Source organism: Canis lupus, chromosome X (assembly GCF_003254725.2).
Source record: "Canis lupus dingo isolate Sandy chromosome X, ASM325472v2, whole genome shotgun sequence".
NCBI classification, from domain to species: domain Eukaryota; kingdom Metazoa; phylum Chordata; class Mammalia; order Carnivora; family Canidae; genus Canis; species Canis lupus.
Genome location: NC_064281.1, coordinates 6,484,731 through 6,511,370, shown reverse-complemented (window position 1 = coordinate 6,511,370; position 26,640 = coordinate 6,484,731). Strand labels below are relative to the sequence as shown.

General features: G+C 47.6%; 1 protein-coding gene across 2 annotated transcripts in view; it reads right to left on the bottom strand.

The window, feature by feature from the left end:
- The window catches only part of SHROOM2 (shroom family member 2), a 143,420-nt gene that overhangs the window by 57,964 nt on the left and 58,816 nt on the right, over positions 1 to 26,640 (bottom strand). For both annotated transcript variants that reach the window (XM_025436213.3, XM_025436208.3), the window contains exons 2-3: positions 14,504 to 14,655; positions 1,071 to 1,202 (exon numbers count right to left, since the gene is read on the bottom strand). In XM_025436213.3, coding sequence (XP_025291998.3) covers positions 1,071 to 1,202; positions 14,504 to 14,655 — 284 coding nt within the window. The remainder of the gene's footprint in view (positions 1 to 1,070; positions 1,203 to 14,503; positions 14,656 to 26,640) is intronic.

Sequence of the window (26,640 nt, the reverse complement as noted above, 5' to 3'; positions counted from 1 at the left end):
AGGGATCCCTAAATAAAAATCTTAAAAAAAAAGAGAGAGATTTTGAGATGGTTATGTTAGTTACACACACACAGGCACAAACGCACTCTCAGAATAGATATGCATGTGCACTCACATACATACCACACATGCACTTAAGTGCATGCACACACACATGCATTCACATATGTACATGCACACACACCATAAATGTGCACAGATAGACCAGCACATACAAATATATATACTCATACATGTGCTCCCATACACCTAAAGCCACCTACCTGTTGCTACCGTCACCCTTTTAATAGAAGACTTGTGAGGACACTGGCCACTAACCCAAGGTGATCTATGACAAACCAACCGTCCCGTAGTGCTACCACATGCCTCCCTAACACACCAGCCCTTCTGACCCTGAAATGTGGATGTGAGGTCGACCAGAACTCCCCCTCCTTCTGCTGACATACAGTTCCCACCATCTCGATCTGATGGTCAGTGGGAAACTACTACTAGGCCGTCAAGGCTGGATGCCACCTAGCATATGGCTGTGAAGCCCTGTCTATGCAGAGAGACCTCTCTATGCCCTCTCCATAGGAGAGGCCTGAGGGTTGGGGGGAAGCTCCTGATGGTAACAGAACTGTCTGGAAGCCTTTGTGAAATACACCTGCTGAACCCTTAAGGAGCTCCTGCCTTCCAATCTGTGTATCAAAATCTCAAAAGAATGATGATGGCTGTGGGCACATGGGTAGCATGGTAGCCGTCCCAGTCAGGTCAGACCCACCAAATCAGCTGGCCCAAAGGGATTTGGCCCAAAAAGCTAAGTCCCCAGGCTTTTGATTTATTAAGCAACATAAATGGGAAAGCACACATGTTCATCTTCGTTCTTGGCATTTCAGTGTTTGTTTTCAAAGGTTGGACACCTACCGAGTCAGTGAAAAAGTCCGAGTTTTACCAGTAATGGTGTGTTAGTGGCTTTTCCTCATCAGAAAAACAAAATCATTCTGAAGTGGAGAAAGGTGCCATCATCGCAGGCCTAGGAAGTTCTGAATGCTGTCAAACACTGTCCATCCTAGTGGGGAACCGGTGCTTACCTCGTGAGCTGTCGGCTGTGCCAAGAAGGGCAGGCGCTGGCAGAGGGGAATGGAGACGCTGACGTTTCTGGGTGGTTATCGGAGAACTTGGTGGCATGCCAGGAGTGAGGCCTCCAGCTCACCTCATTCTTCCTGAAAAAGAACGTAGACAGCTCAGGGACTTCGAGCAAAGGGCGACCCCGTGCCAAGACGGGAGTGAAACATGGAAGTAAGTCACAGCAACTTCTGTATGATTTGTAGGCTTCACTGCCAGGTGCTTCCCACGGTCTCTGGACATGAATACAGTTCTTCCATTTTTATTGACGCAAAACTCACCCTAATGCAGAGTGAGAATCACGGGCTCCAAAATGTGAACGAACCCTTATTCTTCAAAATGTATTCAAAGGTAAATAACCTTGTCTTTGTCTTAGCCACCAGTAGGGCCCAGACCAACTCTTGAATCTTTATGGTTTCAGCGTACCTGTGCATATAGCCCTCGGCCTCCTTGAGGAAAAGAGCTGGCACTGGAGAAGAGCCCAGAGCATCCCCAGCTCAGCCAAGTCAACACACACTTTAGGCCACTTCTATTCACTCACTTAACTAAGCAAACCCAGATATCTGGACATGAACTAAGACTGGTAGATGTATATCCATTCCTTGGAGCCACGTGGAGGGTTTGTGAAGTCAGCCCAGGGTCCTCATTATGGGAAGATGATGCCCTGGACCAACAGGCTCCGGAGGTGGTATGCAGCACCCGCCTGCGCTGCTACTCCGGGGCCCCCACCATCCCACGGGTGGCTCATTAGCTGTTTGGCTGCACTGCCTGGGTGTGAGATGGGAAGTTTGGTGGGAAATCTGTACAGCTGCCATGTAAATGTAACAGAGCCTTCAAGAAAAGGCTGCTACATGAGGAGGAGACCCACTCACACTTGGTTCTCCCACTCTCTACTTCTCCAATTTGGGATAGAGCTCGCTTGCTCTGGATAGCTTCCTGCCCCATCAAGGACATGGAAAGAGCTCAAAATGATCCTCGCTCATTTGGTACCTGACAGCAAACATTCTTCCAAGTGGGCAAAAACATTAAAGGATATGACACGATAAAGGATATCAAGGAAATCTGAAAAGCATTTGTAACATAAACCTGACAACTCATAATTCATGAAGAAAAATATCTGGATGGCAAAATGTGGAAAGCGTTGACTTCAGGAGATTCCCCGTGAACGAAAGCATGAAGCAAATTCATCACACTGCAGAAGTAAAACCCAACCGTACCTCATAGAGTTTCTCAAAATCCTCGTAAGGAAGGCTCTGGCCACGTGAATTTCATTTTCAGATGGCTTTTTCTGTGCTATCATGTCCACAATTTCTTTCATCTTCCTTTATGGTTAATCAGTGAAGGAAAGAAACTAGACTGAGAGCAGAGGCAAAGGGAGACAGATAAAAAAAGGAGGCTAGGAAAGGAAAAGGCCTCCTACTTTGTGGCCACATCTTTCCATTCTCTGGCTGGCAAGACTAGGCCACGGGCTGGCTCACTGGGGCAGGCAGTGGAGCTCCAAGAGTAAAAGCCTTTCCTCCTTGTGAAGATAACACAGATACACGTCTCTTTCAAGACATAGTCAACAATTACAGTACGAATTAGGGGCTTTAAAAAAAGAAGAAGAAATGATAACACAGTGGAAAGGTCACCCCTGGAATGAGGACGTCATGACTACTGGGCACACTGATGTTTTCTTTAAAACATACGAGCTCTCGCCAGGTCCTCTGAATTTCCTAGCGCATAATGAACGTATTTGGCAAGGTTCCAGCTGCTTTGTCAGCCCCTCTGATTGCCTAAAACGGCTGGATTCGCGTTGATAAGGGAGAGGAGGACGTTCATGGTCACAGTCCTGTGATGCTGGACAGGCGGGTTCTGGGGACGGGCGCTCTGGCGCCACCTAGTGTGCCCACACAGTCACTGTCCCTCTGGAACAGACACAGGAGCAGCTTTCCGGGCCTCACTGTCACTAGACTGGGGTGTTTTTTTTTTCATACAAGACACACACTCAGGTGGCTTTAAATCATCCAGTTGCTGCAAATGTGGGGGCCACAGGTCACACGGTGTGCCAGCACAGAGGAACACAAGGCCCCAGGGTGAGGGCCCGGGGGAACCCACGCCACACTCGGTTCTGTACCCACCCTGGCCACCTAGCAGAGCCATGGGCATTACAAGTGTGTAAATGCACGACGGGCGGGTAGCAAACCACTCCCAAATCATTCCTTCCCCCTGATGTCTGCGGAGGTCCAGATGGCCCGGTGGCAAATATCAAACAGGAATGAACCCGGAAGCCGCCAATCCCATGTTTCCTCCTTGTGCACAGTCAGATGTAAGCTGACTGGGGAGACCAGTCAGGAAGGCCCTTCGGGGAAGGAAACCCACACAGGGTGATCTCCGGCCTTGGAAGTATCCAGGAGGGGCGGATGCGAGCACAGCTCACTACCGCTGCGAAGGCCTATACAGCGCACCCCAGATGCCCAAGGTCCTGCGTCTCTGCAGGGCGGCATGGGCGGGGATGTCATAGACTAAGACCAACAACGTCCCACACTGGGCATGGAGCCCCAGAATCCCAGGGGCAATGGAAGTCGGTCCACAGTCACACCAAACTACAGTCATCCCAGTGTATAGGAAAGAAATCTTTATTCAAATGGCTATTGATGTTCGGAATCCTTAAAATGCATGCTTATTGCAGAAAATATGGAACACGGGACACCTGCGTGCCTCAGTCAGTTCAGCATCTGCCTTCGGCTCAGGTCATGATCCCGGGGTTCTGGGATCGAGCCCCACATTGGGCTCTCTGCTCTGCTGGGAGTCTGCTTCTCCCTTTCCCTCTGCTCTGCTTATATTCTGTCTCTTGCTCTATGTCAAATAAATAAATAAAATCTTAAAAAATATGGAACATTTGAAAATTAAGGGCAGCCCCGGTGGTGCAGCGGTTTAGCGCTGCCTGTAGCCTGGGGTATGATTCTGGAGCCTGAAGCCCGGGATCGAGTCCCATGTCAGGCTTCCTGCGTGGAGCCTGCTTCTCCCTCTGCCTGTGTCTCTGTGTCTCTGGCTCTCTCTCTCTCTCTCTCTCTCTGAATAAATAAATAAACAAATCTTAAAAAAAAAAAAAAAGAAAATTAAGAAGCCACCAAGAAGACAAAGGAAAATAAGCCATGACTTAAAGATAATCACAGGTAATCTCTGTGCATGTCCTCCCATCTGTTTCTAGACAAGTCAGAGAATCTGCAGAGTCAGCAGGCTCACTGCGTTCTGCAGCCGGCCGGGTTCTGTGAGCATTCCCTCATGCCCTGGCACTCTTCCGACATGTAATCTCTAATCAGTGGTTAATATTCCTTTCATACAAATACTGAAAAGCCACAGTACTGACTATGAACACTGTCTGGTACTCCAGATAAAATTATTCATCCTAATGACAGTTCCCCTGAAGCCTTTCCCACAAATTACATACCACAATTAATTGATATTTACTTCAATTTTGAAAAAAAAAAAAAGTTTTATATGCTAGGTAGTCCTTGAGGGATTTTTGGAAGGACACGGTTTAGATCACAAATATGAAAAATGCTAAGCTATCACTGAAAATTAAGAACAAATCCAGACATCAGAAATCATTTTAAAAAAGGAATTATTAAAATAAATGCTTCAATGCAATAAAATGTTTATCACTCTCATAAAGAACAGAATCCCTTCCTTCCCCCACCCCACCCCCCAAAAGTCACATGAGTGTTGAGTTATTTTCATGACCTTTTAGAATGAAGCCAGCAGGCAAGCCTCACACAACACACACAGTCTGTGCCCGGTCACCACGAGCTCGGCCTGACGGTACCAGCCCCGCGGGGAGGGGAGAAGGGGCCTTGGCTTTGCGCGCGCACTGATGCCGTGTGCACAGTGTGTGGGGGCCTCCAGGCCATACTGGGGGCAGAGAACACTCCTGGGGGGGAATCAATAGTGACGCACTGGGGGCCCCCCAGGGGGAAAAGGCCTGGATTTGGGGTAGCGGGTGAGCTGGACAGTACGGCGATGCTCCTCAGTGAGCCCTTGAGTGAACGGGGCCAGCCCTACACAGGGGACCACAGGATTCAAGGACCAGAGGCCAGCATGGGAGGTGGGGTGGGGACGGGAGTCTGCACCAGAGGAGGGGCAACCACAAGCTCTCTTCTTATTCCTTCAAAAGGAGACAAAGAAAATGCACCACTCCACAAACACAAAATGAACCTTGCTCTGACCCTACAACTCCCAGTTCCTGCCAAGCCCAGGGAAGCCTATGTCCTGACGGGCCTCTCCCTCTGCTGGTCTATCTACCTCCTGCCAGATCAATCTCCTTGCAGCTCTGCTCTGGACAGCTCTTGCTCTCACTCCAGAACCTTCAGCTACTCCCAGCTGCCACAGAAGGAAGGCCAAGCTCCCACGTTCTCAAGGCATCTAGCCAAGCTATTGTGTGGAGTGTTCCCCGGGGCCAGCAGCATGGACATCTGCTGGGGACAGACCTGGCCAGGCTGATGCAATTGCACTCGCCTTCCTGGCCGTTCATATGCAAGCTCAGGTCCTGCACTGCCCGCCCCCAGCTACCTCGTAATCCCTCCCCCTGCACTCCTTTTGATTGCATCCCCTCTGCCATTCTCTTTAGGAGCCCTGGTACCACTGACCAGATATGTAGCTCAAATCTGGCTCAACCTTCCAAGGAAGGATCAACAGCCTATCCTTAAGAAAAACTCTGCTGAGATCTGCTTCCATTCCTCTTGACATCTGTTGGCTCACCACTTGTTAGAGCTTTCCTGGCCCATGCCTCTGAGCACACTCAGCAGCCAGCCAGCTCCTGGAGGGCAGGACGTAGCGGTATGATCTTCACCATTTGCCTGCAGTGCTTCTCACACGTTACATGAATGTACAAAAACATAGGTCAGAGCACTCTATAAATGGCAGAGAGTTCTTTTCCTGGGCAGTGATCAGACGACACAATGCAGTGGAAGGGGAGGTCATGCTTGATGGAATCTCTAGTCCTATGGGATAAGAGTCAGACAGTTCCTGCTTTTATACATGAGGAGAATTCAGATAAAAATTCCCTAATGGCCTCAGCAGCTGCAACTGATACAAGACATCAAAGCTGCATTTTCAACAGATGCCAGGCTGAGAAGCAGCATTCACACAGGATGAAAGCACCAGGGTTCCTGTCCATGAGGCCAGGGCACCCCTCATCCTTCCCTTGCAAGGGTGCTTCAGCAGAGAAAGCTGTGTGGAAATGTCATGTAAAGAACACATGCAGAACTGGAACGGACCCAAATGACTTGCTTTTTCTATTTCCTTTTATAATCCACAAACGTCAGAAAAAAGGGAAAAAAACCTCAGACTGTCCCACCCACCTGTGTTCTCAGTGTATTTCCCCAGCTGACTAACACACCAGTAAGTTCAACCCATGGTTTTAAAAGGGCGACGACCCAACTTCCTTGCTACAATTCAAGAGAATGGATTTTTTTTTTTTTTTTGGCAAAGAAACTCAGGACATTCAAATGTGAAACCATTAATAAAACTAATTATAAATAGCTCTAAGGATTAGCAACAGGGCTGATGAGTCATATACAAAAGAAACGAAGATAAGTAAAACATTCTCTGTGTGTCTTAACACACTGGAAACCATTGATGTTGCCACACTAAGTTTTATAAACATCACTAACGTGCTTTGCAACGAAAACACAATCTTAACTTTTTACCACTATCTACTTGACTTAGAAAATGAAATGTCTCACATCATTGGAAATTCATCTGATTAAATTGCTCAAACCATACACTAAGCCTAAATTTGAACAGAAGTAACTTTTCTTTTTTTCTCTTGATTTTATTTAATAAAAACAACAATGGAAAACAGCCTGAAGAAGTCAGGGTGTCTGTCCCTCATAAATCTCTGGGTCTACTCTGTTTAACAATAAGCATGTAGCAAACAGCCATAATCCCAGAAATGCTTACAATAGAAACTCTACCCCAGAAGTTGAGCAAATGACTGCAGACCACCCTCCTAAAGCACAAGATCTCACCGAGACCTGCCAACATCCCCACTGAGGCACAGCACGCACACATACACACACACACACACACACACACACACACACACACACACACTGTTTCTGTCCCAGGGAGAACTCGAGAGGGAAAGGTAAGAGGGACACAACCTGCGGACGTCCTAGCCAGCCCTGCACTCTTGCTGTATCGTTGTATGAAGCTGCTTCCAAGAATCTCTGTGCTCATCGGGGTCAGGGCGGCACGCAGAACCACCTGCTAAGGACAGCTCCAAGGAGCCAGGAGCAGAGGGGGAGCACAGCCCAATATGGGCTTGGAGCAAAATTTGTTGCAACTTAGTGACATCTGGAAAATGATGTGTGTGGCAAGAGATTTGCTCCAAGCAAGCATGGCTGTGGCTACTAGATGTGAAACTCCCTTTCTTCAAATATGTAACTATGCCCATAGCCAGGCCAACCCTTACAGCCTCCTGCAAAGAACCTCTATCTGTCCATGGGTGCTAATCTGCTTCTGAATGCAAGCTTAGTGGACGTAATTAGAGTCACAAAGAATTTAAGGCTGCCAGCAAAAGAGGCAGAAAAACACATGAATCAACCCTACTGATAATTTGGCCTTGGCAAAACTGCTTGCAACAGTTTTGTTTGAGTCTCGGTTGAGAGTAAGATGAATGAAGAGGTGGGCAGGTTACTTCCATTGTAAGCAATACTAGTATTACCATGCAAATTTGAAAGAAAAGCCAAAAGAACAACTGCAAGCTTTCCAAAATAAGGCATGATATTTAAAAGAAATTCCCCATAGGATATTTGAAATTATACATACTTTTAAGGAGCTGAACCTATGATAATTTGCCTCTGAAGTGAGAAGAAAGGAGGACTGTGTCCCAGCACTCCTCACGCAGAGCTTTCAGTGCACATTTTACAGAATCAGACACAACAGCCTTAACCCCAGCTCTGAGCAAGATGCTCTCCTTCCCCAACACACCGAGTGCATCAGGCGTCAGATGTTCAGCACCTCTCCAACAGCGAAGGCTCATCTACTCGGCCACCTGGATCAGGAAAACACAAGTGACTCGGTTTTTGGTCTTAACCTTTTCCAAGCACATCTGCTTAAGCCGCTATGGCTGCCCAGCAGAACAGCCCATGGCGCTCTGTGAAAATACCAGCACAGGATCCGCTGCAGACCGTCAACACTCCTAGGGTGGAGCCTGGACACCGAGGAGAAAGTGCAGAAGACAACCATAGGGACACACAAGGAAAGGTTACCACATCCGCCCCGAACTTTCCCATGAGTAGCACGTCCGTGGCCAAGCAAAGCTGGAACCCCAGAGTACCCAGGAGGAAAGACAAGGCAAGAACTTTCCACTCAGCCTCTCCTCATGGTACAACAGTTCTTCTGACTCCTGGGCAGACGCCCCCCACCGCCACCCCTCCCCACTCCCCTCCACGACTCACTGGCAGCGGATACCACCTGGGCATCGCAGGAGAGAACATATGTGCACCTGGAAGGGATCAAAGTTACAGTTCTTTGTTTCCAACTGATACTGCGCTCTGGGAGAAAGGAAGTGCCTACTCTCATTTGTCTGGGAAAGAAACTTTGCTGGGGAGAGATAATGATCTACACATATCTCCTGCTGCATCACCTTCCCAAGCCCCAGCTTCTAAGCGATGACAAGATATGCACCACCCATGCCCCATGAAACAAGATGCCATGGCTTTGTCGGATTGGCCCACCGTGATCCTTTCCTGGCTGCTTGATCCCTACACACTCTGAAATAAAACCAGCCTACAAAGAAAAGATAGATAGCAGGGGGGGTGCCTGGGTGGCGCAGTTGGTTGGGTGTCTGCCTCTTGGTTTTGGCTCAGGTCAGGGTCTTGGGGTTGTGGCATCAAGCCCTATGTCGGGCTCCACACCCAGTGACAGTCTGTTTGGGACTCCATGCTGGCTCTCCTCTTGCCTCTCCCCATCAAATCAATAAACACATCTTTACAAAAAAAAAAAAAAAAAAAGGTAGCAGCTACCAGTAGCAGGAAGGAGTCAGTATGTGAACCACTACTTCATTTTATTTATTTATTTTTTTTTTTTAAAGATTTTATTTATTCATTCATGAGAGACACAGAGAGTGAGAGAGGCAGAGACACAGGCAGAAGGAGAAGCAGGCTCCATACAGGGAGCCCAACGCGGGACTCGATCCAGGGTCCCCAGGACCATGCCCCGGGCTGACGGTGGTGCTAAACTGCTGAGCCAACCGGGCTGCCCACTACTTCATTTTATTAATAAAAGTACGAGTAGGGAGAGGCACCTGGGTGGCTCAGTTGGTAATATGCATCTGACTCTTGGTCTCAGCTCAGGTCTTGATCTCAGGGTCCTGAGTTTAAGCCTCATGTTGGGCTCTGTAATGAGTGTAGGGCCTACTTAAAACAAAAACAAAACAAAAAAACCAAAAATTCCAAAAACTATGGGTATGGATTTTACAATAAAGTGCATACCCCCTGTCCCCACAACCTTCCAGAACCACCAAACCTGTACTGGCCTCTTGCAGTCTTCATCATAAATGCCACCCTTTCTTGGGGTACCTAAAGACGGGGCAGGTATCAGAATCAAGTTAAACAAGAGCTGAACAAGCTAGTTTATCATTGGCTACACTCTTGGGTAGGGCAACATAGGGTATTTATGTGTCTGTGGCTCCGTCTATGAATAATTTACAGAGTGCCTTTTTTAAACTGGCCACTTTTTTTTTTTTTTTTTTGGACGAGTGCATGATCTATTTTGGAGCTCTACAGAAAATGCTAGAGAATGCTAACTAATGTGTGAGACAAAAGTCTGATTAGTGGTTGCCTGGGGATGGAGAAACAGAATGGCAGAGTTTAAGCAGAAATTTAAATTTAGATGAAGAATACATGTTACCAATTTCAGAGAAAATTATTTTATTTTTGTTAAGATTTTATTTGTTTGAGACAGAGAGAGAAAGTGTAAGTGAGGTGAAGGGCAGAGGGAGAAGCAGACACCCCACCGAGCAGGGAGACTGATGCAGGATTCCATCCCAGGATCATGACCTGAGCTGAACGTAGACGCTCACCAACTTAGCCACCCAGGAGTCCCTGTCAAATACATTTAAAAAAAATAACATAAAGAAAAGTATGTCTGCACACACACACACAAAAAAGTGAACAAACTGCATGGGTTTGCTTTTATATCTTGCTTTATATATTCCTTAAAACATTAATTCCCATCTAAACTAGGTAATTGTTATGCGCACCCCTCATTTAAAGAAAACTGGAGGGGATCCCTGGGTGGCTCAGTGGTCTAGTGCCTGCCTTCAGCCCAGGGCATGATCCTGGAGTCCTGGGATCGAGTCCCACGTCAGGCTCCCTGCATGGAGCCTGCTTCTCCCTCTGCCTGTGTCTCTGTCTCTGTCTCTCTCTCTGTCTCTCATGAATAAATAAATAAATAAAATCTTTAAAAAAAAAAAAAAAAGAAAACTGGAGGGCTCCTGGTGGTTCAGTAGGTGAAGCATCTGCGTTCGGCTTAGGTCATGATCCTTGGGTTCAAGTCCTGTATCAGGCTCGCTGCTCAGCATGGAGTCTACTTCTCCCTCTGCTTCTGTGCACTTGCTCTGTTTCTCTCTTGTGCACATTCTCTCTCTCAAGTAAATAAATAAATCTTTGCAAAAAAGAAAAGAGAAAATGGGATATACAAATGCAAAAGCAGGGTTCTACATAGTGGCTCCCATAAATCCTTTGGGGCAAAAGTCTGATCCCTCTCCCCAAGAGTCTTTTACATAACTCGTCAGCTCCATCAGATGACAGGCCCCAAAGGCCTTCCTGGACTCTCTACTGACAAGATCTCTGTGGCAGAGATGCTTTGCTTTCAACAGAATTTAGTTTATTTTTTATATCCTTAAAGATGTTCCTCTAGGTCAAAAAAAGTTTCTATACATAAGGAATGATGCCCAACTTCACTCGTAGTGAAAAATGCCCACTTAAACACTGAAGCCATTTTTCACCTGTCACATTCAAAAAGAGAACAGAAACAAACTGAAAACGCTTCTGCTAGAGTGGATCTGAGTCTGAAAAGTGGTCTGAGAAACGTGGAGGTAGCTGTAATGGTTCATGCTGCACAAACCCTCTGATTCAAGTACCCCGGGGCTGGAAATGCACTGTAACGCTCTCTACGTAGGACAGGGACGCACAATGGGGTTCAAGGACACCACATAGCATAACACACCACATAGCATTCTGTGTGTTACATGTACCCACCAGAAGCACCACAGCTGTTCACTGAACGACAGCAGACGATCCAGACTGTGCAGCACCGTGGGGTCGTTCAGAGAAATCACGAGTCAGACTTTACTGCACACAACATAGAACAATCTCCACAGATACATATGCAAATACACAAGCACATATATAACTCCAAGAAGCTGGGGCACCCGGGTGGCTCAGTGGTTGAGCGTCTGCCTTTGGGTCAGATCATGATCCCCGGGCCCTGTGATCGAGTTCTGCATCAGGCTCCCTGCAGAGAGCCTGCTTCTCCCTCTGCCTATGTCTCTGCTTCTCTCTCTGTGGGTTTCTCATGAATAAATAAATAAATAAATAATCTTAAGAAAAAAAAAAAAACTCCAAGAAGCCCAAGAGATCAGTAGTGACAACACTGCTCTTTGGAGAGGCAAAACAGGGGTGCGCAAGTGACCTATTCCACCCCACGTGTTCCTCTGAACATGGGTACTCTACTAACTATGCCCAGGTATTGCTTTAAAAACTAAGTAAATGAAGAATAAACAGCTTTCGAGTATACTGTAGCCAGCATTCAAACACCCACCCTTTGTACGGTCATTCCTTCTGTCTTCATCACAGAGTAATGAATCAACCTCCTCTGGGGCCCTGCCTTGTACAGAACATGATGCCACAGTTGATGGTTTCCTGGGGACCCGACTTTCTGCTGAGTCCTGTGAACAGAGGCACACGGAATCCCAAAGGCTTCTCCTCTTTAAAAATGCAACAATCTCAAGAGTTCTTATTGTGATAAAACTCATATAGTACTTAGTATATGTGCTGCCGACGTGAGCACCCATATAAAACTTAAATGTATACTTAAATATGGTTAAGATGGTCAATTTTATGCTATGTGTGTTGTACCACAATATTTTTAAAAATTAAAACTAAGAATTAAGAATAGGGGGTGCCTGGGGGACCCAGGTGGTTGGGCGTCTAACTCTTGATTTTGTCTCAGGTCATGGTCTCACAATCCTGGATTGAGCCCCGTCTTGTGCTCCCCGCTCAGCAGGGAGTCTGAGGCTCGTCTCTCTCTCCCTCTGCTTCCTCGACCCCGTTCACACTCTCTCTCAAAGAAGTAAATAAATCTTAAAGAAACTGTAAGGAGGGATCCCTGGGTGGCGCAGCGGTTTGGCGCCTGCCTTTGGCCCAGGGCGCGATCCTGGAGACCCGGGATCGAATCCCACGTCGGGCTCCCGGTGCATGGAGCCTTTCTCCCTCTGCCTGTGTCTCTGCCTCTCTCTCTCTCTCTCTGTGACTATCATGAATAAATAAATAAAATCTTTAAAAAAAAAAAAAAAAAAAAAGAAACTGTAAGGATGGACATACACAGTTCTCTAACTACCTTTATGTGCTCCACTCAACTGGACTTTGTGGAGCATCTTCTCACGGCAGCAATTGCTAACATCACTTGTAACAGCAGTACTTCATAGTCTGGATGGTCTCTAATTCATTTCGGTAATTTCCCTTTGCTGAGTATCTGGGATCCCAGAAACAAAATCTGTGGGTGCAAGAGATGCCTTCTGAAACATGTTGCCAAACTACCCACCACAAAGTCTGTTTACTCTGTTTTCTAACTGGCATTAGATCAAATACATGCTTATTCCCCCACATTCTCACCAAGAATGGGCCCTGCTACTAGTAATCTCTGTCAAAACCTAGCATCTTGTTTTCAAGTCAACCTGCAGATTCCTATGGGAGACAAAGGAGAGCAGCAGGTCCAATGAGCCTGGAGACTGGTGAGGACACCTGAAGACACCTTGGTAAAGCCTAGCTCACCTCTGTGCACCAAGTGTCCCTTCCCGTCATTATCACCGCACCAAGTCCCATAGAGTTCTGTGAGAACACAATCCTACCTTAGAAAGGCCATTAATGTGACCACAAAGGAATAGCCATAGAGTATAACAGCATCTCTCCCACCTCATCCTCTCCAAAGGGTTCCCAAACTTTGCTGATTTACAAAGAGGATAGTCTGCACCACTTAGGAATGAGGTTGCTAATTCAGTGTGGCAACGAACGAGTTTTTCCTTCCTTGTTTCTGAGCCTCCTCCTTGGATATGGTGAGTCCAAAACAAAAAACAAAAAAGACTAAAGTCCTTTGGGAATACACCTTCAGGCCTGTATTAAAAATTGAAGTAAATAGGACACCTGGGTGGCTCAGCGGTTGAACATCTGCCTTCAGCTCAGGGTGTGATCCCAGGGTTCTGGGATCAAGTCCCACATTGGGTTCCCTGCGCGCTGGAGCCTGTTTCTCCCTCTGCCTGTGTCTCTACCTCTCTCTCTGTGTGTCTCTCAGTAGTAAATAAATAAATAAATAAAATCTTTATAAATAAATAAGTAAATGCTTGAGGCCATTTATTTAAAAATATTTACAACCAAGCTTGGAAGGACTGCATTAATTCTGAAAAAAAAGAGGGGGGTCGGGGGGGACACACAAACACTTTACTATAATTACCCATCTACAAAATGCAAGGTGGAACATTTGTTCTATATGAAGATAACCAATCATAAGTAATTTCATGGCAGGGGTCCAGGAGAACTGTTGTAGCTCCTGTGTGTAAAAACATCACATCCCTAATTCCACTTTCCTAATCGTTTCAAGTCCTCCAGACTTGCACCGGCAATCTGGTTTGTAGGAACAAGCAGCTGAATACCCCCCAGACCTCAGCACAGCACTGCAAACTCCTGGTTGCTGACTTCCCTCTTGGTGCAATAATTTTCGATTCTGGCATGAAAACCAAAAACGCAGTAGCCTGCCACCTTGTGGAAATAACAGGCAACAACACCTCATGTGGAAGATAGTTCTCTTAAGAGAATAATCTACGTATTGCTGAAGAAAAGGTAAGAGTATTCAAATTCACTTCATAAATCAAAGGAACAATCGGTACTAATAAAAGAAGGCATCTTTTAAGTTTTTGGCACTGGATTCATCCTTGGTCAAGAGACATAATTCTATGTGTGCATACACGCTTCATCCTTGGCCAAGAAATATAATTTTATGTGCACGTACGCATGAACACACTCAAGTCCAAATGGGACGTCGCTTGCTGCGATACCGATCAGCCAACCTGGCTTCACATTTTGCTATTTCACTCACTTCTGTTTGCAAAGATGGCACAAGGCACGGGTCTTACCGTTTCACTACCAGCTTTAGGGTTTTATGAGACCCCTTCACCAGGCAAATCGCTTCCTGTCTAAACCCTGAGAGTCCGATGTCGTTGATGCCGACGATCTCGTCCCCAGCCAGTAACTTGTCCACCGCCGCAGCTTTACTTCCTTCTTCAATCTGCAACAAAGAGGCATGTCCCATGAGCTTCCAAACGAGCAAAGCAAGTGCCCAGAACTCAGCCAGAAACAACACGCCTGTGACGTGTCGCCCACAGGTTCTAGGACCACCTGCGGGATCAGCCAGGACCCTTCCTGGGCTCTGAGGCCACATGATTCCTATTTGGGGAACAAGGGGCCTCACCTGGGGCCACCTCTGCACGAACGAGGGCTACTATTCACCGAGGGAATAGGGAAGAGCATGAGCACTCACAAACAACACAACCCCAAACAGTGGAGCCAAAGGCACAGGTTGGTTTTCTCCATCTCCTTTATCCAAACAGTAATGATACATTATTTTTGTTAAATTACTATTTCTCATACATGAATCCCATACCTAGGTTTTTGCAACTGCTTTATTGAGATAGAATTCAAATACCACAAAACTCATCCATCTAAATATACAAGGGAATGGCTATTTAGTATATTCGCAGAACTGTGCAAGCACCACATCCCATTTCAGGACACTTCCCCGAGCCTAGAAGAAACCCAGTAGCCATGGGTGGTCATTTCCTGATCCCTTCCATCCCGGCACCCACTAACCTACTTCCTTCACTATGCATTTGCCTCTACTGGACGGCTCATATAAAAAGAATCCTATGATACACAGCATTTGTGACTGGCTTCCTTCAGTCAGCATAATGTTTCAAGGCTCAACCGTGTTACGGCACCTGTCAATTACTCCTTTTTATGGCTGAACGATACTCCGCTGTATGGAATACCACATTTTAGGGATCCACTCGTCCATTGCTAGATACTGGAGTTTTTACTGTTCAGCTATTATGCTGCTATGAACCCTGGTGCTCAAGTTTCTGTGTGACATATGCCTTCATTTCCCGTGGGTATGCACCTAGGAATGACCGTGCTGGGTCATATGGCAACTGCAGTGAACACCTGGAGGAGGCGCCGGGCGGTTTGCTAGTGTCCTGTGTTTGAAGGTTCTAAATCTTCCACATCCCTGCCTAACACTTAGCAATTTCTTTGATTAAAGTCCTACTTAGATTATGCCACACTGTGCCTATTAAGGTATTCACGACTCCGTGCCAAACACAGATGTATGAACGTGTATGGACTCATTTAAAGCTTGTTTGTATGTCACCCATTTGATGATAACTTTAATCCTGGGACATCTTGAACTTTAATCCTAGTTTTTCCTATATAGTAATAATCAACTTGGCAGCAACTAACACAGCCTTTCTGTACTAGCGCTTGGCAACCTATGGCCCATGAGTAGCCAGCTGTGCCTTTTTTTTTTTTCTTGGTAAATAAAATTTTACTGGAATATAACCACACCCACTTGTTTACATACTGCTACAGGACAGAATTGAGTATTTTGGCCCACAAAACCAAAAATATTTACTACTTGGCTTGTTACAAAAAAAAGTTTGCCAACCCCAGTTTTATACCAGGAAGCTATTATCTTTACTAACTGCTAGGAAAACTAGTGAAAAAAGTTAACAGTTCTGAGCTGTGTACAGTCTGAAAGTTCACAGCTCGACTGTTTGCCATGACTAACTTGAGAATGACTTCTAAAGTCCTCACAAAGCGCTAGAGCAGTACGTTTTTCCTATGTAGCTAAAGAGCTGGGTACTAAGCAATGACCATGGCTCAGTTCTGCAAGTGCCTGGTATTTTCCTAAAACCTACACCTAGATCCACGGACAGCCAAACTCTTCGGTTGACAAGGCAATTACTCATTGCAAGTCAACACCATAAACAAAATTAAACAACTACTCCTAATGGAATGGACTGCTTCATGGTTTTGTTAATAACTGGTTTCAAAAGTCTAGACAATTTTATCCCAACATAATAACAGAGAGATTGCAAGTAAGTTTCCACCCGCCCAAGATGACAGCCTCAGCCATGTACAGTCAAGGTGCATGTTACATGCACTGGAGAGACATGCCCCATGGGAGAGGCCCAGAGGCTGTGCCAGTGGACGGTGCAAGGAGGGGAGGCTCTCGGGGAAAGGAAAGACCCCCCCATCCCAGCAGGAGGTATTTAAGGACTGAGGGGTGGGGAGACGTCAGGAGGCAGCCAAGACCGAAGACAGACCCATTGGCAGATAACCACAGAGAATGCAACCTTGGGTCTCCAGTGATTCAAGCTTTGGTAGATGAGGGGCCAGGTGAAAGGGCAGGAGATAGAGGAGGAAGAGTGAGTATCGCAGAGGCCACCAGCACCAAAGTACACACCGCCAAGGATGGTGGGTGAGACTGGTGGTGTGGGGAAGGCTCCCAGGGAAAGCTTATCAGCGCCCCAGCTGGGGTCACTACCTGAGCCAGCAGCATCGTGGTGGCTGGGCTCAAGAGCAGCACTTGCCTCCCCTCCCGCCCCCCCGCCCCAACCCCGACCCACGGGCTGCCAACTCTCCAGGCACGTGGCAGTCCTCCAAGGAGTGCCTGGATCTGTTTCATCTCCTCCCAGCCCACCTCCCAAGCACCAGGTATACAATTTTAAGGGCAAAATCTAGAATACAGAAAGAATATATGCAGATAGTGCCTTGGGTCTGTACCTCGTAACTCCTGCCTAAATACTAGTCGTTAAATGCTTCGGTGGTGTTGAGTACAAAAAAGCCGCCACGTGGTGAGATTAGAGTTTGTATTTACTCTCTTAATAAGTATCTACTGAACAACTACTATGCACAAAACCTGCTAGATATTGTGAGGGGGGAAGGTGGGTCTTGCAAGATATAGTTCCTGCCTTGAAGACATTTCTAGGCTTGATGAACCAACACTTCTCAAACTGTAATGTGCAGACAGGTCTCCCAGGATTTAAAATGCAGATCTGATTCAGCAGTCCCATGGCTGGGCCCAAGCTTCTGCATTTAAAAAAAAGATTTAATTAATTAATTAATTTTAATTAATGGATTTCCAATTAATTAATTAGAGACAGAGAACGCATGTGTGCAAGGAGCAGAGGGAGAAGGAGAAGCAAGGCTCCCTGATGAGGAGGGAAGCTCAATCCCAGGACCCTGAGGTCATGACCGGAGCTGAAGACAGACACTTCACCGACTGTGCCACCCAGGCGCCCCTCAGCTTCTGCATTTCTGAGACATTTTTAAAAAGCTCCCAGGAGATCAGACTGTGCTTTGCAATGTAGAGATATGAGGGATGTAGAAATGAAGTACAAGATGAGTAAGAACTATGTTTGCCCTCTTTGGGTATGGATGCTCCAAAAAGATTTTCAGAGCCCGAGGCCTTTGGTACAGCCTTAAAGGAATGCAGGCTCTGGAGACACATCAGAATATATAAGGGACACGTATGGCAAATGAAGCAACAGAACACGAAAGGGCCCCCAAACGGCCTGGATTTTGGTGTTCAGAAATGCACATTTACAAAGTCCGATTCATTCTGTCACCGATTTCTCAGGATAGAATTTTGTTTTTGTCTTTGAACAGTTGCATATTCCAAGTGGAAACAACTCAAATGTCCATCAAGAAGTAACATGGACAATGAAATGTGGTCCACCCACACAATGGAATGTTAGCCTTAAAAAGGAAGGACTTTCTGACACCTGCTACCACATGGATGGATCCTTAGGATGTGATGCGCAATGAAATACGCCATCAACGGGAAGTGGGACTGTAGGATTCCGCTTGCATGGGGTATGTAGAAGAGGCAAGTTCATAGACACAGGACATAAAATAAAGGTTAGGAGGGGTTGGAGGTAGGGGAGGAATCATAGTTTTGTGGGTACAGAGTTTAGGTTTGGGAAGATGAAAAGTTCTGGCAACGGTTAACAGTGTTGGTAGTCAATACCACCAAGTCACACACTCTAAAGTGGCTAAAGTGGGAAGTTTCATGTTATGTATGGTTAGCATAATCACACACTCCGGAGCATCTGACAAGAAAAGGATTCTGACCCACTAGAAGAGTGAGGGGGGTGTCTTCCCTACAGTGACTGCCTCTGAATTTGAGTATTACAAGGCAGTCAAAAATCTTGAGGCAAAATCTCTATGAGGAATGCCCTGCAGGGTCTTGGGACAGTTGCTGAGGGCAGCACGTCCCAGAGGGGACCCATGACCAGTGGCTGGCTCAGCTACTACTTGCTGGGTTTTTCAGCCTCATTCCCACAAGCCCTTCAGTTCTGTGAGGCTCTGGTGAAGCAACATCATCTACTCTGGCTGCACCACGGACACGAACATCGTGTTCCTTCTCATCTGCAAAGACTCCCGAAGTTCGTCATCTATAAATGAAGACTGCATTGCAGAGCATCCTTTGGCCTTGTCCTAGCCACACTGCACCTACGCTTTCCAGAAACAACAGGTCTGCGTTTGGGAGATAAAGAAGCTGGGGCAGCCCGGGGGGGCGGGGGGGGGGGCTTGGTGGTTTGGCGCCGCCTTCGGCCCAGGGCGTGATCCCGGGGACCCAGGGTCGCCGCCTTCGGCCCAGGGCGTGATCCCGGGGACCCAGGGTCGAGTCCTGCATCGGGCTCCCCATAGGGAGCCTGCTTCTCCCTCTGCCTGTGTCTCTGCCTCTCTCTCTCTGTCTCTCATGAATAAATAAATAAAATCTTAAAAAAAAAATTGGCTGGGTTTTTAGGCCCCCCACCCTTTGGCTTCCTTGCCAAGAGAAAGTTTCTCTTTGATATTCATTGAGCTTATGTGGAGAGTAGCTCTAAAGCCAAAAAGCAGCTCTGAAAACTTCCACTCTGTACTTGCCACCCCCGACGGCTCCCGACGGCTCCGCGGGGCAGGACTAATCAGGCTTGGAGTGGGCAAAGGAGAAACCCGAAGTCTGCGCTGGCGGAGGCAAGCGTGCTGCCCGCCCGCATCTCACAGCATCCAGCACAGGCGACGTGGATGATCACTCCGGCGCGGGCCTTCGCCCTGCTCAGCCGCAGGCACAGCTGCCGACGTCTGCAGATCGTGGGGGCCACCAACAGGGCGCGGCTGCCCGACAGCAGGTGGGGAACATTCCCGAGGTCACCGCTCACCTCGGAGGAGTCCCTGTGCGAAGTGGCCGGCGGGCAGGGACAAATCCTTCCACGCCCACGGGGCACGCCCTCGTGCCACGCTGTTCACGCGTACAGACCGAGAGCCCCAGGTGCCCAGGCCAGTCCATGGGCTCCGCATTGTCAACTCAGGCCCTCCACATGGGCTCACGCCTGCAGCCCCAGCGAGGGCCAAATGTCCCGCGTTGTGCAGAACGTCTCACTGTCGTCGTGGAAATGTTTTGGCTGGAAACAGCAGGGAGGGGCACAGGTAATGAGAGTATTTTTGGAACGAAGGTGTCCTACTTCGGTGAACGGAGGTTACAGCTGATCAAGAATGAGGGCCCAGGAAGGCAAAAGGATCTTGTCCGGTAGCGGATCGAAAGGAATCTCCTCCAGCCCGGCGGGAACGTGAGCGGCAACGTTCACCTCTGTGTCCGGGGAGGAAATGAGGTCTCCCGATTAGGAAGGGCCCCGAACACAGCTTGAAAGGAGAAGCGTGGATGGGGGAGGACATTCCTGACGTGAAGTCAGGGGCAGAGGCAGGAAGCCCGGGCACGTCAAAGGAATGTCCACCGGGCAGGGTGCAGAGCTCTCATGGGGAGTGTTTGAAGATAAGGGCAGAAAGGGGAAGATGAGGAACTTGACCATGAATCAGAATCTGCACAATATCCTGGAGGCAGTGGGGGCCCAGGGAAGGTAGGCATGGAAGCAGGGAAGTGACATTATTCAAGCAAATACTTCTGTAAGACTCTTCTTGCAGGTAGAGGCAAAATGAATTTCTCCTAAGAACAAAGTGGCAAGGAAGGAGATCCTGAACTCCATCTTGACACTGGACCGAAACGAGGGCTCAAAGCAACACAGGGCAGAGAAAGGACCAAATGCAAGGACTCCAGAGGCTGTGAGGGAAGACTTAACAATGTGGTCAGAGATGAACATGATGCACCAAAAGATAGAGGCTGGTGGTGCCGAGCTGTTGAGCTCCAGTGATTCAGAAAATCACAAAGGCCAGGGATCAAAATGAAAGAACATTAAGCCCAAGGTCCTATTTCAAAGGCCATGAATCACACCTGCCATTTATCAGTTCTATCTCAAGAAGGCTTCACTGTCCAGACAAGAGGCACTCCGTGACAAAGTGTGCGTGTTGTTAGACAGGAAAATCCCTGAAGTTACCACTTCAGTCGGCTTCATTTGACTGTTTTACTCATTCTCCTGGAGTCCTGTTCCTTCAGAAAGGAAAGCTGACTCAGTCAGGGGAAGTATCAAGTTGTGAAATAATCTGCGTGTGTATCTTTGGTGACAGAGAAGTCCACTGAAAACTGGAAACTTCCACCTACGGGTGTTGAGACACTACCAAGGAATAATTCCTGGCCCCCCGTGGCAGGAGGAGCTACACCAGCCAGGCAGCCCAGCTTCCAGAAGGCTCTTTCTTTCCAGCATCCCAGCACCGACTGGCACCCTCTCTATTGCCAAGATATGTAACAGAAGGTCAACTCAGGCGGAGGGGCTATGAGGGAGCCCCAGAGGAGAGCCACAAGTGGTTGGCTAAAACCTGCTCCTGCAGAAGTGGAAAGGAAGAAGAAAGTCATCAAACAAAACAGTGCAAACAGAAGGGAAAACACGGTGAAGGGGCTAATCGAGAACCTGAAGATTTACCTGCAGAAAATGGAGAAACTAAAGACTGAGCAGAGTCCAGCCTCTCGAGAAGCAGAGGAGAAGGAAGCCTAGTTCTAAGATCACATGCCATGTCTTACTGGTGGGCCCTGTCTCCTAGCACAATCCATAGGAAGATTTCATCACTGTTTTGGAAATGTAAGCTTTTCAGTAGCTCCAGAAATATTTTTTTTTAAGGATTTCTTTATTGAGAGAGGGAGAGAAAGATTGAGAGCACAAGCAGGGGGAGCCGCAGGCAGAGGGAAAGGGAGAAGCAGACTCCTCATTGAGCAGGGAGCCCGATGTGAGACTCGATCCCAGGACCTTGAGATCACGACTTGATCCAAAAGCAGATGTTTAATCTACTGAGCCACCCAGATGCCCCCTGCCCTTTTTGCAAGAGGTAAAATAATTTGCTGGTTATTTTTTGGTACAACCAGAAAAGTGTGGGATATTTAATCCCAGGAGGCTCTGGTTGTCTGGGGGTTAGCTTGACATTCCACGGGTGGGGGGAGCAATTTTTATAGCCAATACAAGGCATGCTACATGGCACTTTGGAGTCATGGCCTTGTAGTTAACGTGCCTTGAATATTGAAAGGTACCTCCATCCCCACATTTCTTAAAGAAAGCAGTTCCTTGATCCTAGCTCTCATATTCCCTGAGCATGTTAGTCCCATTTCCCTAAATATTTTTTTTATTTTTATTTATTTATTCATGAAAGACAGAGAGAGAGAGAGAGAGAGAGAGAGGCAGAGACACAGGCAGAGGGAGAAGCAGGCTCCATGCAGGGAGCCCAGCGTGGGACTCGATCCAGGGTCTCCAGGATCACGCCTTGGGCTGAAGGCAGGCGCTAAACCGCTGAGCCACCTGGGCTGCCCTCCCTAAATATTTTGTGATAGTGCCTTGAAAACCTGAAAATCTAAACAATGTTTAGATTGTGAATTGTGAATAAGTGGGATCTGTGATTGAACAGATCATCAACACAGAAGACACTGGTACTTATATCTTCTTAAGGAAAATTTGCTCCACGTTTTAAGCTGGAAAGTCACCAGAATAACAGTTTAGAAAAGAATCAGACTCCATCTTTTTTTTTTAGATTTATTTATTTATTTATTTATGATAAACACAGAGAGAGAGAGAGAGAGAGAGGCAGAGACACAGGAGGAGGGAGAAGCAGGCTCCATGCTGAGAGCCCGATGTGGGACTTGGTCCCGGGACTCCAGGATTGCGCCCTGGGCCAAAGGCTAAACCACTGAGCCACCCAGGGACCCCCGATCTTTCTAGATCTTTGGTATCTATGTTAAAAACTATACAAAATGAAGTGTCTGTGTACAGATGGAAACCACCAATAAGGGGCACCTGGGTGGCTCAGTTGGTTAAGCATCTGCCTTGAGCTCAGGTCATGATCCAGGGTCCTGAGATCAAGCCCCACACTGGGCTCCCAGCTCAGCAGGGGATCTGCTTCTCCCTCTCCCTCTGCCTGCTGCTTCCCCTGCTTGTTCGCTGTCAAATAAATAAATACATTCTTTAAAAAAAAAAAAAAAAAGGAAACCACCAATAAAATCTCACTGGTAGGGCAGCCTGGGTGGCTCGGCGGTTTGGTGCCGAGTGAAGAGACTAAATGATGCCCCCCAAAAACTAATCAAATAATCCACAATCTACCTCATAACTCACCAAACCTCATGGCTTTGGACTCTGGTGAGCAAGTTGATGTCTAGTCCAAGGCTAGACTTGTCTAGTTCAAGATCCTTAAAGAAGGAACTGAGAGTCTGCTCTGAAGATTCTCACACACTCCTTTCAGCCTAAGAGGGGTGTTTGTCACACAAGGCCCTATAACAAAGAAAGGCAGATGTAGCCTGGAGAAAGAGACCATGGCAGCTTAATGGACAGAACCAGGCCAATGAGATGTATGGAAGGAAGAGACAACTGGGTGACGTGCTCATGTGCAAAGGGGGCAAATGGCCAACAAAAATATCAAGGGAGAAGTCAACCAGAAGAGGAAGACAAGATTTGGAGGCTGCGGAGGCTGCAATTAGCAGCCAGAGGTCTAAACAGAAGAAGGGAGGACCGCTCAAGGAAGAACATGGAAGGGGAGTGTTTGCATCAGGCAGTCGGGAGTGGCAGCTCAGAAGCCAGGCCAGCTGGATGAGGGACCAACGGAGAAGCGTTCATTCTGAGTCAAGGCATAGCTGTCTGCCTGGTGCAGGATAAGGCCTGAGGTATGTGCCCCCCTCCAGATGGGGCAAAGGTCTAGGGCGCCAGGGCTGCCAAGCCCTGATCACCACATCATCACTGCACTCCAGGGCACACAGGCCAACCCATGAAAGGGATGGTTTCTGGAAAGCAACATTCAGGGAGCATTTTCTTTGTTGTTGTTCTTTTTTCTTTTCTTTTCTTTTCTTTTCTTTTCTTTTCTCTTCTTTCTTTCTTTCTTTCTTTCTTTCTTTCTTTCTTTCTTTCTTTCTTTCTTTCTTTCTTTATTTATTTTTAAAATATTTTATCCATTCATTCATGAGAGACACAGGGAGGGAGGCAGAGAGAAAAGCAGGCTCCCTGCAGGGAGCCCGAAGCGGGACTCGATCCTAGGACCCTGGGATCACGCCCTGAGCCAAAGGCAGCCGCTCATCCGCTGAGCCCCCCAGGCGCCCCGGGAGCATTTTCTAACCCGCACTGTACATCAGGGAGGTCTCAAGCCAGGAGACACAGGGTTTGTCCACGATGGATCCCAACAGTATGCCAGTGAGCGATGTACACTACGTGCCCTGCCCGCCCCCGTGGGGAGGTACCGCGGTGGGACCCCGAGAACATCCCTCCTTTGCTGCCGGGCACCGCGGCCAAGCCCTGGCAGTGGAGGGAGAGGAGGCAGGGGCGTGAGGACAGGCCTGCTCCCGTGGACGCAGCCGGCAGCGTGGTGGCTTCCTGGCAAGCGCCCCCGGCCCAGGCCAGTGGGCAGCCTCGGGGGATGTTGGCAGCAGCGCCTGCGCCCCTTCCCGGGGGCCCCTGCACCCCGCCAGCTCCCTGGGGCACGTCCTGCTGCGCAGCTCCCAGTCTCGGGGCGGCCGCTGCCCCAGGTCCTCCTTCCTTAGCTCATCTGCCTCAGTCCTGGGAGTGGGGCCGCTCCTTAGAGCCGCTACCGTGCCTGCTTGCTTGCTTTCACAGATTGTATTCGCTTATTTGAGAGAGAGAGAGAGAGAGAGAGAGAGAGAGAGAGAGAGGAAGAATACAAGTAGGGGAAGCAGCAGGCAGAGGCAAGCTCCTATAGAGCAGGGAGCCCGATGTGGGACTCGATCCCAGGACCCTGAGATCATGACTTGAGCCCAAGGAAGATGCTTCACCGGCTGCGGCCCTCAGGCGCCCCAACTGTGTATTCCTTAGAGTTCTCCTCACCTGTGACAGTTAGGAATAATTATTTGTCAATTTGAGTAATTATCTGTTAATTATGTTTTATGTTGGGAGCCAGCAAACCTTTCTATAAAGAACCATACAATAATAAGTGTTTTGGGCTTTCGGGGCCTTACAGTCTATGGCGAGTGCCCAACCTTACCCAACCGACAAAACATAGAATGCTCTCTTGGTATCTGGCCAGTGTGCTGAACGCTGCTTTATATTGTTTCCTGCTCAAATTACTGTATGGTTTGTCTCCTAACCAGACCTTGACAGACAGAAAATCCAGGGGTCCAGTGCAGTAAGAGACATGCACGGGGCCCTAGCAGCAAATTATATAATGGTGTGGGTGGGGAGTGGGGGAGATGATGAGCATTAGGGAAGGCTTCAAACAGGTGAGGGGCACCTTGCTGGCTCACTTGGTGGAGTGTGACTTTTGATCTCAGGGTTGTGAGTCTGAGTCCCACACTGCATGTAGAGATTACTTAAAAATTAAATCTTAGGGGCTCCTGGGTGGCTCAGTTGGTTGGGTGTCTGCCTTTGGCTCAGATCATGACCTCGGGGTCCTGGGATTGAGCCCCACATCAGGCTCCCTGCTCAGAAGGGAGTCAGCTTCTCCCTCTCCCTCTCCTCCTCCTCCCTTCACTGGTGCTCTCTCTCTCTCTCAACTAAATAAATAAAATCTTTTAAAAAAATAATCTTAAGAATTTTTTTTAAAAGATGAGGTATGAGATCTAGTACTTAAGACTTGCCTCCACCACTTACTTAACTAGTTGATTTAGAGAAGGTCCCTTATTTTTGTCTGTTCTGTCACCTAAAACTTTTTTCAAAATATTTTACAAACTCTAAAGTATTATGCAAGCATATTCACAAATTATTTCAATTTATAATTTGTTGGTGTACAAGGTGGGACTACGGGGCTAGGCTTCCATACTCAAGTTCAGTGACAAATGATCCCCTTCTGGATTTTAACTGGAGGAAGCTAGGCTGACCTGGTGGCTGTGGCTGGGGAGAAAGCTTCATTTACAATGCTCCAAGCTATTTACTTAGGTAGAATGGTTTCTAAATCCTTTTACAAGGCTGTTTAGAAAAAAAAAAAAATCATGAAGCTCAGTTAACCTAGACGCTATTGTTTAAAGTTACCTCTTTTCCCGGTTTAGCTACTATAGCATTACAGAAAACCTTTTTTTTTTTTTTTTTTTTTTTTTTTTTTACAGAAAACTTTTGAAGTAGACAAAGTCACAATATATAAATGGGGTATTCTACAAGAATTTAGCCTAAGTGGATTATGCAGAACCCAGGCCACATCTCCCCCATTTAAAAAAGCCTGATTTAAGTGGTAGTGAAATTCTAAGGGTAAGACACAAACACCTCTCGAAACTACTCATGGTTTAAATACTGGAGATTTGTAATCAAGCAAAGGAGGAAAAAAAGGAACATGAGTTTCCCCAGGTGGCCCTTTGAATGTACGAAGTAAAAGTCTGGTGTTTGAAGCTTAGGCATCAGTAGTGGGTCCTCTTGGTTAAAATGTGAACTGTATTTTCTAGAATCTCCATCTTCACTAGAAAGAACCTGCCCAAGACTGGGAGGCAGAAGCAATGCAGCACCACTACTCTGTACTGGCAACAAGGGTCTCTAGAAGCTCACACTCAGCAAGGCACGGATGTTGAGGGGCCCAGCAGGATCCAGCGTGTCTTCACATTCCATCACTGCACATGCCCTCCTTCACACTGTGGCCACGGGACCCACGCCCACAGGGCGATGCCAGGCTCAGGTCCACAGAGGGCTGGCCACACAGAGGGTCCTGCCTCTCTTGGGCTCCCCAGGCTGGATGTGCATGGATGCTCGGGGGCCCTCCGCGTCCCCAACCTGCCCTTGCAGACCTTCTTCCACAATTACAGAAGCTCTACCTCCTTCAGTGTATCTTCTTAGTCTGTGACACTCATGGAGTCTCTGTTCCTGGGTGCACCCTGGTT